We start from the raw sequence: 16326 nt of genomic DNA on the forward strand, positions 1-16326 counted from the left end.
TGGGCTGGATTTGACTGACACTTTAGAGGTGAAAGGCTCAAGGAACCTTAATTTGTTAGGCTGCAGAGCTTTACCCTAGCTTACTGTTGGGGTCCCTGGAACAAATTCTAGTCATAGTTTGTCTATTGTCACCAATATTCTACACCAGAATCCTTAACCAACACCTGGAAATGAAAATGTCAACGGGCCCAATAGAAACCAAGTTCCCCAAAGAACTGCAGTAGATGAAGTTGGCTGTGATTGTTTTCCAAAGCCCTAGAATTAGAGATGAGATTGTGTGTCATGATCACTGGAAACATCTCATGAATACAGACTGACTCACTTGTCTTGATTGGGCATGCTTATTTTTCCATGCTCAAATATCCAGACTGAGAAGATTCCCATAGCGGCAGAAATTTAACAAAATTCAAGGCAACTTATATAGCAGCTTATCATGTGCCAAGTCATGGCCAGGTGATTGTCAAAAGATATACATGAGATAAATGACTGACTGACTGTTCACATCTAAAAGGTCTAAGCACTGAGGGGAAGGTTCTGCCCTGCAATAAAGCTACTCTGCACACTCCTTGACACAAAACTGCCTTACACCTGGTGGATCTGGCCCTAAAAAGGCTCCCTCTTTCACAGGGGGATCTTCACATGGTGGAGCTGCCACACTGGATCTTAAATCGCCCCTGCAGCTGACACAGGCAGCATGACCAGGGGAAAGGGTGTGTGGGTTGGGCATCCCTGCACCCTGGTGATTATCCACCAGCGAAACAGCCCCATGTGCTCTTAGTCAATCAGCACAATTTATAGCACCCCACAGGCTGCTCTAAGCAGCCCCAGGCAACTGGACCCAGTGCAGAGACACCAAGAATGAGGGAGTGGAAAGATGACAAAGACACATTTGCACAACACATCCCTTGCCTAGTGTTCTCTCAGCTGCAGCTCAGGATCCACGCATCAGGAGGGAGAAACGTTTAGCATAGCATAAGAACATGGGCAGGGGTGAAAGTAAGTCCAGTGACTTACCGATACGCTAGGGCCAGTTCTGGCCCCCGGAAGGGGCGTGGATGTGGGAGTCAGAGCCATCCCCAGCCCACCCTGTAAGGTAAGTGCCACCCCCACCGGGGTAGCAGCAGCAGCCCAGGGCTCCGGGGGCTATTTAAAGGGCCCGGGGCTCCCCTGCTTCTACCGTCCCGGCCCTGTAAATAGCCGCGGGAGCCCTGGGGAAGCGGCAGGGCTCCCACGGCTATTTAAAGGACCGGGGCGGCAGAGGCAGCTGGAGCCCCGGGCCCTTTAAGTAGCCCCTGGAGCCCCCCACTACTCCTGAGTTCCGGGGGCTATTTAAAGGGCCTGGGGCTCCCCTGCTTCTACCGCCCCGGCCCTGTAAATAGCCACCGGAGCCCTGGAGTAGTGGCAGTGGGGCTCCGGCGGCTATTTAAAGGGCTGGGGCGGTAGAAGCAGCGGGAGCCCCGGACTTTTTAAATAGCCCCTAGAGCCCTGCAGCCAGGGCCAGTTCCAGGCACCAACCTGGCAAGCAGGTGCTTGGGGCGGCCGCTCTGGAGAGGGGCGGCATGTCCAGCTATTCGGCGGCAATTCGGCGGACGGTCCCTCACTCCAGCTCGGAGCGAAGGACCTCCCGCCGAATTGCTGCCGCAGATCGCGATCGCGGCTTTTTTTTTTTTTTTTTTTTGCTGCTTGGGGCGGCCAAAACCCTGGAGCCGGCCCTGCCCGCAGCCCTACCCCAGGGCTCCAGCAGTGGGGCTCTGGTGGCAATTTAAAGGGCCTGGGGCTCCAGCCCCTGCTGGGAGCCCCAGGCCCTTTAAATTGCTCCCTGGGGAAGCTAGGCCACCTCGGTACAGCAAACTGGTTCTTGCCGGTACGCTGTACCGGGGCGTACCGGCTTACTTGCACCTCTGATGGAAGCATAACTAGGGATAATGGTATGTAGTTAAGCAAAGGAAAATGGATGCTGAATGTCAGGAAAGACTTTCTGACACTGAGATCTATTAGACTATGGAATAGTCTCCCTAAATTGATGGAAGCTGCCCCAGGACCTCAGTCATAGTGGTCAGGAGAAGGTGCTGGAGGGATTGTAAGGAACAATCCTGCATTGGTTCTGGAACTGGACAGGAGGACCTACTAATTTCATAACAGTGCAATCCACTATCATCCCTTTAAAAATAAACCAGTGCTGCTGGAATGAAGTGCTCCTGTAAATGAGGTCCCGTGCCACAGGAAGGCAATATTGCAAGGTTTGCTAGTGTACTAGCCTTTAATAGCCTCATTCATAATGATTACCACAGTAATATACTCAGGCATTCTTACCAAATTATAATGTGCTCTTACATGAGCATAATGTAGTCATTTATCTTTGGGAGAGAGCGGGAAACTTAATTCTGCGTCTGCTGGGACAAACAATTACAAATTGCAGAAAGGCAGTTTCAGAGAGGCGGGAGAGAGAAACAGGCTAAGCCGTTAATAAGCCTCCCAATCTATTCCTCTATCTGCTTCACTGGTGCTTTGGCTTGTGCTGAGCTAGCAGCTCAGATCCATGCCAGGCCACACCGCAGCCTCTTTGCCACTTCATAGCTCATCTCTTTTGTGAGTTTTTAATAAAGAAAGATACAGGACCACTTAAATATCATCTGCAAGTTAACAAGACAATCTACCATAGGTTGCTCTCTGGCTTCACAGCTGTCATCATGCTATTAGGTACCCTTCTTTGGGAGCAGGTAGAACTGTCCCCCTACACAGCCAAGTATTCTTGTAAGCTGTATTCTGTTTCAATCATTCACCTATGAGAGAAGGGGACCATGACCCTGGAATTTCGCTGTTGGGATGTAGGAGAGCTGGTCTAAAAAAAAATGCCAATTGTTTTTCACTGGAAATATCAAAATGTTTTCATTTTTTAAAAATGTTCCTGCAAATTGTTTTTTTTTGTTGCAAAACCATAACCAAGAATGTTTAGGTTTTCAAAAACTGATGTTCGCTAAAAAAGAGTTTTACTGAAAATTTTAAATTTTCACTTTATTTTGAGGTTTTCATTAAAACCCCAGAATATGTCAGCCATAAGGGACATTTTCCATAAACATTTTTATTTTGATGGAAAAGCCATTTCTCATCAGAAATGTTTCAAACAATCAGCTCTCCATTGAAGAAAGAGGACAAGGAGGCACCCCCATCTCTTTACAAGTGAAGCTAGGTGAAATAATAGACTCAAACATGCTCCAAATCTGTTGGTGAACTTTGGGAACTAATGAAATAGATGGGGTACATTTTTCTTCTCTGATCTGAACTTCTGATCTCCATACCTTTGATGGAGCTTCTGCCTTCTGTATGGACTAGAAAAGAGAATTTTGCCCCACCCATTTCAGAGGTAGACTTTCACCACCCCCTGGGTAGCCCCAGGAAGCAGTCTGCCTCACATATACCCACTGAGTCACTATTCCTTGCCCCTTTCCTTTGCTCCAGGTAGTGCTAATTTTCCTCTGGGCTATATCAGCAGAGAATTACAACATTCAAACAAGAAGGGGGGTGAGGCTAAGGTTCTACCCTTTCCCCCACTCTCTCCTGATCCACCTGTTCCAGGATGGGAGTAAGTGGGTGTGGCGCAACTGGTTACTCCAACATGGATGCAGCCGATAGCCTGCACGGGGGCATAAAGGGGTTTTACTCTCCGTTACTCCCTGCATGGACATGTGGGGCAAGTCTAAGTATCTATCCCTTAAAACACCGAACAGAACACTTCAGAACAATCCACCAATCCGCAATGTATTTTTAAATGCATCTCTAATGAGCATGGAAACCTCATTGCAGGCAAGTCTTCATTCCCTCTAATAGGAGTTTTTGCCTAAAGAAAGTTTCCAGGATCAGGCCCCCATATCTAGGGAGAGGGGCACAGAATGAAAAGGAAATTCTGTCAGCTTTAGCAGTTGAGATTGGCACTTTTGTTACTGAAACTGCATTTCAGTTGTGCCTTCCCTCTGAGGCTTCACAGATTGCTCTCCTTTCCCAACGGCTGTTCTGTTCTCCTCCGTTGGATTCTGCTGACTTCTGCTCTGTGTTCCAGTGTTTCCTCTGGATGCTCATTCTCTCCGCGCTGAGTGTTGATTCCTCATGCTTAGCCCAGAGTTTGGGGGATGGGGGAGAAGCCAACAAAGCTATAAGTGGAATGGTCTTGAGTTTGCAGCACTGCTTGCCTCCCAGGATGGCTATAAAAGCAATCGTTCTGCAGTTACTCTTGGAATGAAGCAGTTGCACAACCAGAGTAGCTGGCAGAGTCCTTGGGCAAGTTTGCAGTTGACATAGTTCTGTCTCCTTTAGCATAAAGAGAACTTTGCAGAGTTAACCAGGCTTTGCACATTGAGTCTGAGAATCAAAAGAGCCTACTGATACTCAAACATCTTCTGTCCTAGATAGGTAAAGCTAAAGTAATGAGCTACTTACAAGTGATAATAAATGGTCCATTTGGGATGAAAAAAATGAGACGGAATCAGAGTTCAAGGTTGTGCATGTTCCTTTGTAATTTGGACAGAGATTGAGACGTGATCTGCTCAGCTCCTGCTTGGCAGGGAACACCCTATATCAGCATCCTGTGGTTCTCTGCACATGGGACAAGAGCAGTGGGATGAGTTGTAGAGAACCACGTCCATCCTTCTTTGGTTGGAGCAAGTGTCATTGTTATGCAGGACCTGTGGAGCGGGAAGGCGTAGATAGCAAGGGTGTGCAGTCGAGGAGACCAGGTTTGGGTTTTGCATATTTGGGTTCCAAGTTATCTGAACCACCTACATTCAGGGGGAAGGAGGGGTGTTGCCAGGTGAAGGGTCCAGTTACGCCCAGTCTCTATAATGGTTTGGGTTTTTCAAAAGCAGAATGAAAATGAGGTGTGATTCCAACCTGGGCTTCTTTTTATCTGGATCATTGAAGTTCAAGGGGCTGAAGCAAAAAGTTCTAGTTTTACTCCCTCTAGTAAATGGGAGAAGAAAATGGAGGGACTCCAGAACGGCTCACGTCCCCCCGCACTATACAGTGGAAAGGAGAAAGTTTGAGTTCTGAGACTCTTGTAGTTAATATGAGGAAACGAGGGCTATAATACACATTCAATAAAAAGTGACAGGTACAGCTCCCAACAGGTACAACTCCAGGGCTTGGATTGCAAACTCGAAACCATAAGCAGTAAATAGGATTAAAACATGATTAGCTTTCCCCTCCACATGTTCAATGGATGGATTACCTAACAGGCTAAGAAAAATATCATCCATCATTATTTTAGGTCTAAATCCACAGATGTTTTGTCTGAATGAAGGAACAGTTAGTTTCTTTAGCTTCTTTCCCACACGAGCACATAATTCTATCAGTGGTAATAGACAGCAGTTAAGGGGACCTGGGCATGAAGCAGAATAAAAACATTTGCTACTAGAACTGTGTGTAAAGTTTATGGAAAAACTAGACATAGTCCTAAGTCTCAAAGTTTGAATTCAGATTTGAATCCAAACTTGTCTAAAGATCAAGAGGGTTCAGATTTTGGGGGTTGGTGTGGGGGGGCAGTTTGGATTGGTTTGTTATCCAAACAAAGGGCCAGCTGCTAAATTAATATCTAATCTGATTTCCCCCCAAGTTTGTGGGGTTCTGAGATGCGGGGTTGATTGAATACCTTAAACTAGCGGAAATATAGAGGGCAGTTGTTGCCAGTCCAAAACCCACTCTAAAATGTACCCAGATCTAGGAACCTTTCGGCAAACCTGGAGCGGAGTTTCAAGCAAATTTGGAGTCAAATTTCAGGTGACTCCTAAGGATTTGAGGTTTTGGGGGTAAATGGCAAGAAAGCTGATTTTTTGCCTGGTACAAACTTAAAATCAGGCAAACCTCTTTTGTCTGAGTTTATCTTTGGATCTTGCCGTCAAATGCATATGAAGCAAAACTGGGGAGACAATGTACACAAAATCTCTGTGAACCAAACGCGGCTGAGTTTCACACACTCTGGTCACCTCTGTCCCCAAACATATAGGACATCTGTGATTTTCCTAGGACCTATATCTTGCCAGCCTAGCACTCCGACAGCAGTCAGATAATCTGGAATATTACAGTTTAACATTGCAATGCAGCTCCTAAATGAGATGAGATTGCACCTTCACACTGTGACTCCATCAGTACTTGACACCTTTGTACATCACCATGAAGCGACGGGGGGCCAGGGGAGGGGGCACTCTGGTGTATTTCATCTTGATGATATAAACTTCATAAGAACTGCCACACTGGATTAGACCAATGGTCCATCTAGTCCACTATCCTGCTTCCACCAGCGGCCAATACCGGCTTACTCTAGAGTTAGGAAGATTCAAGAAACCCTGCAATTATGGGTTAGCAGTTGTTGGGATATCATGGCACAACAGCATCCTGAGCAATTTCCCCCCTGAGCAAATATGAATATAAGACAATCCTTGGTGTGTGTGAGATGTATTTTAATTTCTAGACTCAATGATCCAAGACATTACTATCATAACAAGTCATTGCTCTTTATTTTACCATCAAGACTCTGCCGTGGCATGTGAAGCAAGGTGGCTTTGCAAGTTTGTTTATTTCTTTTATGGTGCCCCCCCCCGAGCAGTATCCAAGATCTATTAGGTAAACAGATAAGCTTGTCAGAAAGAGAGAATTCCCGATATCTCAAACCCATATACTTTCTGATCTCTGACATGGGACTAAGGGGGATTTTAGAAGCACTTATTTCTTTATTACTGGCCTATCGCCCCCTAGTTCATATCCCTGAGCAGGCAAGAACACTTAGCCAAGCTCCTCTGCCTTCTTCCACTGCCCTTTCTGAGATTCTTTCTGCTTAAAATTCTTACACTATAGAGAATAATAGCTTCTGAGAAGGAGAACATATTGCCCACCATAAATAATCAGGGTCGAATATGAATGGTTGCAGAAGGGATACATTTGTAATTGTGCAGTTTGTGTGCCCTGAATATCTATGGCACCAAAACCCATCTCTCATTCATATTTCTTTCCAGCCCCATTCAGAAGATAATGCCACTAAATCACTTGTCATTTTAAAAATGAATGATGGAATTAATGAGATATTATTAATTGTTGTTATAATCCTTTGGGAAGACGCTTTAGGTTACCGGGTCTTTCCTCATCCCCAAGATCTTGGATAACATGTCATGGTGGATCCTAAATGAAATAATCTTTAATCTTTTAAACAGGCAAATTTCAAACCAAAACTGGCAGAAGGAGATGGAATTCAAGAGCCTTTTTGTTCTTTCTGTTGAACTCCTGGACGTTTATAATGAGAGATGAGTGAACCAGTGCAGATAAAATATGACCTTTCAGCCAAACTCAAATTGCACGTTTTTTGGGGGGGAAGGGAGGTAGAGGAAGAGAGAGGAGTTCTTTTAACTTTTCTTTTTATCACAATTCACCTTTGCCTGGCCTCAGAACTTTCTGCCCTCCCCCCCAGGATCAGAAGTTGAAGTGCCAAAATATCAATCATCATCATGCATTGTCAGGACAACCATCCCCATAGTACATCGATACAACTTGCACAGCTTAGTTTCTCATCAAAAATATTTCCCAAGTATATGGAACTAGCACCCCATGACCTTAGCTTGCCCTCAGTACTGTGATTGTAAAGGGAGGAGGAAAATTTGTCCATAGAGTAAGTGTTGTCAGGAGAAAGATCTGGCAGTTGGTGAAAAGCTTGGAGAAAGATGTGAATATTTCAATACTTTCTGTGTCACCAGCTTCAGGTAACTGACACTGCACTGTAGTGAGTGCAAACTTTTGACTAGCACTCTAGCATAATTATCATCCAAGTTTATCGATGGTGCATTACAGAGAAAAGTAAATCTAGACAGGTCAGGAAGTGAAGGATTCAGAATCTACAAAGATCTTGAAGGGAATCCTGCCTTACAGCATATTACATTCCAGTACCCAGTATTTTCCTTGACTCATGGAATCAGGGGTCCTGAAAGGCTGGAGGATCTAGCCAGAACAATACTGCATTTTCCAGGCATCTTCATTACACATCATAAATAAAATTATGGAGATATCCTATCTCCTAGAACTGGAAGGGACCTTGAAAGGTCATTGAGTCCAGCCCCCTACCTTCACTAGCAGGACCAAGTACTGATTTTGCCCCAGATCCCTAAGTGGTCCCCTCAAGGATTGAACTCACAATCCCTGGGTTTAGCAGGCCAATGCTCAAACCACTGAGCTATCCCTCCCCCCCAAGGGATGTCCCATCATAGGACAATGTTAATTATCTTTGACCTTTCCACAGCTAATGAGGCAAAGTAACTTTTAAGAGGCTCTAATGGCCAAACTTCCTTCTCCTCTCACTTACAATAGTTTTCTATTGATTGCAGCAGGGTTACTCCCTCTGTACGCTGGTGTGAGTGAGATCAGACTTAAGCAGGCTTTGGCTCGAGCCATTTCTGTGGGTGATTGTGGCATGTTTTTATTTCTTGTACTTAGTCTTCTGTCACTGTTCACCTGAGGACTGGCCAGCGGTGATGGCCCAGGATCAGAATGTGCGGCTCTATCAGAGGGCAGAGTCACCGAGCGGGCTAGAGAAGTGAGGGAATCCTTGTCTATTCACAAGGGTGGGAAGAGGAATTGACAAATAAAAGCCTCACTCTTTTCACTAGTGACTCATGTGCCAACAATTAACAGAGGTTTTCAGCTACCTTGTGCTGTGATATCACACAAAAAGCCCACGCAGTCATTAGAGCAGTTATCACTTAGCACAACTCATTCACCAACCAACATGCTCTCTGCTCTTGGTAGTGTGTCCTGAGAATAAATAGATGTCATTACACAACAAAGAAGTGGATACTCTATTCCCAAACTGTATGTTATTTCAGGCTCTTTGGCCAGCATGGCCAATTTTTTCTTCCCAATGGCCATAGTCAGTTCCTTGCCTAGTGTGCCCACCTCAGTAGGGTATATTTGTCCACTGCAAAGAAGGCTTCCGTACATGGTGGCTCCATGGTCCCCTTTCCCTGTCCTTTCCCTATTGCAGGCAGGGTTGCCAGGTGTCCGGTTTTCGACCAGAACGCTTGGTTGAAAAGGGACCCTGGCAGCTCCAGTCAGCACCGCCGACCAGGCCATTAAAAGTCCAGTCAACGATGTTGCGGGTCTAAGGCAGGCTGGTCCCTAGGTGTCCTGGCATCGCACTGCGCCCCGGAAGCAGCCAGCAGCTCCGGCTCCTAGGCGGGGGGAGGCACAGGGCTCCACGTGCTATCCCCACCCCGAGCACCGGCTCCGCACTCCCATTGGCTGGGAACCGTGGCCCCTGCCCCCCCCCCCCACCTAGGAACCGTACCTGCTGGCCACTTCCAGGGTGCAGCGTGGAGCAGGACAGGCAAGGAGCTGCCTTAGTCCCGCTGCGTCGTTGACCGGGAGCCACCTAAGGTAAGCCTACGCCCCAACCCCCTGCCCCAGCCCTGACCCCCAGAATCCCAGAGTCCCCTCCTGCACCCCAAACCCCTCATCCCCAGCCCCACCCCAGAGCCCACACCCCCTCTCACATCCCAACCCCCTGCCTCAACCCGCAGCCCCCTCCCACATTCCGAATCCCTCAGCCCCATCCCAGAGCCTGGACCCCCAGCTGGAGCCTTCACCCCCCACACACACACTCCAACTCCCTGCCCCAACCCAGAGCCCCCTCCTGCACTCTGAACCCCTCATTTCTGGCCCCACCCCGGAGCCCACACCCCCAGTTCCAGCCCTCACCTCATCCTGCACCCCAACCTCCTGCCCCAGCCCAGTGAAAGTGAGTGACTGTGGGAGAGAGCAAGCCACGGAGGGAGGGGAATGTAATGAGCAGGAGCAGGGCCTTGGGGAAGGGGCGGGGCTAGGGTGTTCAGTTTTGTGAGATTAGAAAGTTGGAAACCCTAATTGCAGGCCTTCAGACTCCTCATGTTGGTCAATTGTCATGCCTGCATTCTCCACCAAACGGGGTCTACTCACCACTGGGCCTCCCCCTTGTAGCTGCATCTGCGGATTGGCTCTGCCTGGGCTGAGGCCCCGTTCTGTCACTCGCTGGTGCTGCAGCCCCTCTTGCTGTCTAGGAGTCGCAGTGCTTCCTCTCCGAGGCCTGGCTTTCTGGCCAGGACACTATACAGTTTTCCCCTCCTGGAGTAACAAAGTCTCATCAGATCCGCTGTCTGGTACTATTCCACACAGTCTTCCCAATCAAGGCTGTGCCACTTCCACAATAGCTGGTAGGGAAACCTGGGCCTGCCCACTACTCTGTGTTCCATCCCAGGGACCTTACAATCAGCAGCCAAATTCTGCACCATCTCAACCCTTGCTGCCATTTCCATGGGCTTCTTTCTACTCTGCCCTCTGCTGGCTTTCTTCTCCAACACCCTTCTGGGTAACTCCTTACCACAATGTATGGATCCCCTGGCATCTGCTGTACCCCTGGGTTTCCTCCTTCACTCCTCCTGAGACCCAGAGAAAGACTGCAGACCTCCACTCTATCCCCTCTTCTGCTCTGACTTCCTGGCTTTATTCAAGCCTCCAGCTACTCCTGCCCAGATGGGCTACATCTTCAATTAGTGCTTGTCATCAAGCCTTAATCTCCCCCAAGGTGCAGCCTACCCAGCTAATTAGCCCTTCTGAGCCACCTTAACCCCTCCATTGTAGTGTGGGGTGAGCACCCCATCACAGAGGACTTATGGCCATTAGGAACAACTGGGCTTGCAGAAGGATTTTGAAGGAAAAGAGATAGGGCATGAGGTTTATATGGGGTTGGGAGGCTGAGGCATATGTAGGTGAGGGAGAAAGGAGTGGACAGAAAAGTCAAAGAGAGCAATGAGGAGAGAAGCTCGGGGGGAGTGTAGGGAGTAGGACAGGGTGTAGGATGAAATGAGGCAGAGCTGGTGGAGCAGAGTTAATATGTGAGAAGGAGACCCTTGTATTTAGGGCCTGATCCAAAGCCCGCTGAAGTCAATGGAAAGCGTGCCATTGATTTTAATGAGTTTTGGATCTGGGTATTAGGATGGAAGAAGAGTTTAAGACAATCAGAGATTCAAGAAGAGAGTTACGCCTCGAAGCCTAACTAAACCTGAGGACAGACCATAGGTAACAGAACCAGAGGAGGATGGGACAAAAGTAGAAATATATCCCCCTAACACTAATAGAGTGTGTCTAGACACCCCTTTAAAATGATATGCTTTGGGAGCATCTGCCCCTAGCGTTCTGCTGCCAATGCCACCCACATACATCACTTTTAAAATAGCAACCTGTGATTCCACATTGTCAGACTCCCTGATGGATGAGAGGGTTAGTGAAGATAAGCTGGCCTTAGAGTTGTATATATTTCAAGCACTGGGAGTGAGGAAAGTAAAGTAATAAAGCAATTACCATCAATAAAAGCTTGGAAGTGAGGGGTGGAGCTGATCCACAGAGGCTCCTTTGTTGTTGCAGCTAGGCAGGGTTTAGGAAGTGCAGTGATGCCGCCCACACTGAAAAACCACAGACACTAATAATAAACAAGGGAAGACAATGCTTAGGCACAGAAGAGGCTCAACCTCTACCTACCACCATCCTCTTGCGGCAGAGTATGCAGAGCAACTCCCTGAAGCCTCTCTCCCCTCTGAGCCATTGGAGCGATCTCCGCTGCACTCCGGCAATGAGGATCTTGGAGGAGCTGTGGCAGAGCTGTCTAACTGTTTATAAATGAATGTAAAAATCAAATAATTTCTCCTCAGCAGGGAGCTGCATTCCTGAATGAAAAATCAGGCCTGGTCCAAAGCCTATTGAGTCTCCTCAGTCATTCTCTTCAGCAGGTTTTGGATTGGGCCCTCAGAAAATAAGGACTAAGGGCTAGATTCATACTCTACCTTGGCAAAAAAACTTTTTCTGTGTCAGTGGGTGTCCAGTCACTGTAGTGCTGATTCATATTGAGGAGAGGCAGGTGATGTTTCCACCAGCAGCCATTCCTCGGGGGATTATACCTTGGTAGGACAGCTTTAGTTTCCACTGGGAAATGCATAAAGCCCCCACCATAGATACTCCCCAGGAGATCAGTGATTTCCCTGGCCATGGCTTCTCCATAGCTTGTGCTCACCACATTTGGGGTTGTGGAGGCCTCTTCTGCCCCATTCACCTTTACCCCAGTGCCAGTGAAATTGCAGCCTATATGTACTGTTATAAACTCCCTTCGTAGTGGACTTTCTAGGTGAAATCCAGGGCAAATCCAGCACTTAGTCACACTAACTCACCCACGGCCACCTTCATAGTACTCTGTGACTGGCATTCAGGCTCATGATTCATCCACATTGGCAAAATGATTTGAGTTCCTCAGGTGGAAGGTGCTATGAAATACAGAGATGAGCCAGAGCTGCAGAATCTGGATCTGGGTTCAGATTCCACTGAAACAATTCACAAATATTTAGATCTGAGGATTTGGTTTGAGCCCATTGCTAGCACTTTATCTATGGTTATTGGTGTTACTATTGTGCTGTTTTACTGATCTGAAGTATCCCTAGAGAACCCAGCATCACAGTATCTACGCTCTATTATTAATTATCATTGTTAGTCATTATTATTTTATTATATTCATTTTGGGGTGGTTGTATCTAGCAAAGGGCAAACCAGTTCGAACTGTGGCCCTAAAATATGAACCCGGTCAAACTTCTGCCCCAAGCTTGGACTGAACCAAAACACCAAACTTTTTGGGAGGTTTAAAGAGTTTCGTTAACTTTCCTCCTATTATGTTTCACATTCATGGCAGCCTCTGAACTTACTATCAAAAAGCAGGAAGCTCCAGGAATCCTGCTTCCCAAGTTTAACAGACCTACTGGGTTTACCTGCCACTAGCTGTGTCTGGGCTGCCTATGGAATACTTATGTCTGAGTAACAGTGACGAGGCGTGCATGGTGAGAATGTGATGGGCTGATCTGTTCCTTTTGCTTACAGTGCCTATACCGAGCCTTACAAGGTGTGCCCTGTCTCTGTGGTACCCGTGGAGGACGTCACATCAGACGAGGAACAGAAGAGTTCAGAAGATGAGGAGAGTAGCCAGGGGGATCCCAGCCTCGTCCATAAAGTAAGAGCTCTGGAACAGTCTGGGGAATATAGGAAACACTCAAGGGGGAAGGGAAGAAAAACAAGGATGAAAACATCCTTGACGCTTGGATATGTTTACACAGTCCATGGCAGCGAGCCTCCCAACCCAGGTCGACAGACACGGGGTTGCGGGGCTCACAGTAGCACTCTAGAAATAGCTGTGTAGACAGTGCTTTGAAATTGCTGCTCAGGCTGGAGGTCAGGCTCTGACACCCACTCCCTCTCTAGTCTTCAGAGCCCGAGCTCTAGCCCACGCCGCAATGTCTCCACAGCTATTTTTAGCATGGTAGTGCAAGCACCACAAGTCAGTCCACCTGGTCTGGGAGGCACACTGGCGTGGGCTGTATAGGTGTACCCTCAAGTAGCCATCTCCTCCCGCTCTGTGCTTACAGCTAGCCCAGGAATATCAGAGCTATGATCATTGCATTTCTTCAGAACTATGGTAAGGAGTTACTTCTGTTGCATATGGCAGAGCCCACAGACCTAAGAAGGGAAGCTGCAGCAACCAGCCAGCAGGCTCAGGTAGGTCCTGATCCAATGCCCACTAAGGTCAATGGGAGACTTTCTATTGACATGAGTGGTTACGGCACCAGATCCACAGATCTGGAGTCTCTTGGAGGTTGAGGGATGACCCGTGTGATTGTTGCAATGAGATCTGATCTGAAAAGTTGTGAGCCTCTTTCTTAGTCCTGCACTCTGGGGATTGGAGGCGGGGAGAAATTGCTGACAGATGGCCAGAGAAGAGTCCATGCCATAGAACTTAATCTGCAGAAGGAAGAGAGGGGTCACAGCACTGAGCCCTCCACTTACGACGGAGAATTCCACCCTCCAGAATTTCAGGATTATGGAATTCTGCCGGTGGCCCTGCATACCCAGCTTTCCAGACTCCCCACAAAAACCTTGGGCCATTATTGGCTCATTGTGATTGATGGTGAATAGAATAAATTCCAACCCTCTGTTGTCCTTCCCTCAGAAAGTGCTGGTATAGTTAAAGAATACTGACAGTGGATTGTATTTCCTACCCTCAGCACTCCCGCCTCCTTTTGTTGTCTTCTCACGCAAATCTTCTGGGTGCATTAGCTGCCCTGTCAAAACACAGCCTTGCAATGATGAAGGGCAGAAAAATTGTCCAACTACCCAATGAAGTGATGTCTTCTCCCTCTTGTAGCAAAATCTTCAGACAACACAGAGCGGTTGTAAAACATGAAAGAGTTCAGAAGCACTGTCGCTTGGGGAGAGTTGGCAGAGGTACACATGTCTGGATGCCAAAAATAGTACCACGAATTTGGAAATGAGCTAATCTTGCTAAAACAACTGTTTTGGGCTGGCCTAGCAGAGCTGAATTTGGATTAAAATAAAAACTCCAACAACTGGAGTTTGTTTTTTTGGTTTATGGTTTCCCCCTCCCGAGGGAAAATTAGCCTGAATAAAGGCATGAAATCACCTAGCTGATAAGATCTTCTTGCTGTGTCCAGAACACGTGATTCTGACTGGTGTCTAGCTGGGATATACTTACTTCACTCCGCTGAAATGTGGATTGTCAATCCCCAAGTATTATGATTTGCTTTGCTCGCTTGCTTTTTGCCTGTTCATTGGAGATTTCCAAGGCTTCCAGTTTGGGGGTTGGGGTGGGGGAGGTGTTGTTTTCTGTTGTTTCTTTTTTTAAGGCTCATTTTCTGAAGAAGAAAAAAAAAAGTCAGATTTGTACACAGGTTTCCTGGAATTGTTTGAACAGCTGGCCCCGTTTGAATCCCTGCTCTCCTGGGGATGAGCTCTGTGTGAATACGAAGGAACCTTTAGGACTTGCCGGCACCTCCATTCTGCAAACAATTTAAATGATGGACAAAATGATACGTTTGGGGTGTTTTGGTGTATCCGTTTTATAAAAAAACCTAGGGCTTTGATTTCCACTGGGTTGCATAATTTTTACAGCAGTCTAACTCCATTGGACCGTGCTGGAATTGGACTGGCATAAAAATGATGTAAAGAAGTAGAAAAGCAAGCCTGTCTTCTCCAAGTTTTGTTTTGGTCAGGGTTCTATAAGTGCACCCTCAATCCAGAAACCCTGGGTAACATCTCTTGGTGCTTTTGATTATTCAAGTTAAAGCTGATTTTGAGAATGTGCTCTTTTGGGTTAATTGTGCACTTGAATCCCCTTCTTTAAATCTCTGGCAGATGGTATCAGGTTAGAAAACTCCCAGATGAGGATGCTGTAGTTTTTTTAACCTCTGTGATTCTACTTGGTTAAAACCACCAAAAGGGGTGCACTTCTCTTACATAACTGAGGGAGATTCTTTTTCCGCCCCCTGCTTAGCTAATTTACAGGAGCTCTGGAGTCATCCCCAGTGTGCGTGCCTGCTGCATATGCTTATTTACTTACATCCACCCAACTGGTAGGAAGGTGACACTTGACTTTTCTGTCGCAGACTCCGAAGGATGAACAATGGATTTTGGAGTCTTCTTTGCCTGCATAGAGGAAAGCATCAGAATTAGGAATGGCAATTGGCAAATCTGGGTTCCAGTTAGGTATAGGCATGTACAGGTTCAAGTGAAATAAGGGATCCTTTCATCTCCAAACCTTCACTCAGTACTAGAAAAACATCCAAACCAAATCATCCCACCCTTTGAACTTGATCCAGACCTAAAATTGGTGCTGGGTCTTTGTGCTACAATGAGATGAACTAACTGCATAGCTGTGAACTTTAGGAGTGCTCAGATCTGGATATGAACTTGCAGTTCAGACCCCACTAGCCCGCAAACTCAAACTGCCCTCTCACTTTGCCTATGCTAATACTTTTTGCAGCTTTCTCTGAAATTCCTACTTCCAGCCAGGACCAGAAATAGAAACAAGAAGATGCCTCCAGAAGGGCTGCTATTGTGAGATAACCAGCCCAGTGTTGTTCTCTAGAGATTCAGAGAAGGTTTGGAGAAGCACAAGCCTTTGGGATTCTCCCATGCTAGCTGTGCTTTGAATGCCTCAGAGCATCCCAAAAAGCTTGAGGAGGATCTTGCACTTAGAAGGTCTGAACCACAACCCAGGTTTAAATTTAACTACTCTTCCAGAGATAAGGCCTCAGACTTTAGTGTCAGGACTCTGGGAGTCCAAGCGGGAGTATTCAGCCAGATCATCCCTCCTAGCTGCCTCTTAAGACAAGCTGCCCTCCCTGACTTGACCCCATTCCCAGCTACACCTTTATCTCCTCAGCAGTCTTCACACTGAAACTGAACTGACTCCAAGGACAATTCCTTTGCTAG

At 47.1% G+C, this 16326-nt stretch overlaps 1 protein-coding gene across 1 annotated transcript in view; it reads left to right on the plus strand.

The window, feature by feature from the left end:
* FGD5 (FYVE, RhoGEF and PH domain containing 5) overlaps positions 1-16326 on the plus strand; it is a 137357-nt gene that overhangs the window by 39174 nt on the left and 81857 nt on the right. The window contains exon 2 of the mRNA XM_065408176.1: positions 12922-13051. Within this exon, the coding sequence (XP_065264248.1) occupies positions 12922-13051 (130 nt within the window). The remainder of the gene's footprint in view (positions 1-12921; positions 13052-16326) is intronic.

This window comes from Emys orbicularis, chromosome 7 (assembly GCF_028017835.1).
Source record: "Emys orbicularis isolate rEmyOrb1 chromosome 7, rEmyOrb1.hap1, whole genome shotgun sequence".
NCBI lineage: Eukaryota > Metazoa > Chordata > Testudines > Emydidae > Emys > Emys orbicularis.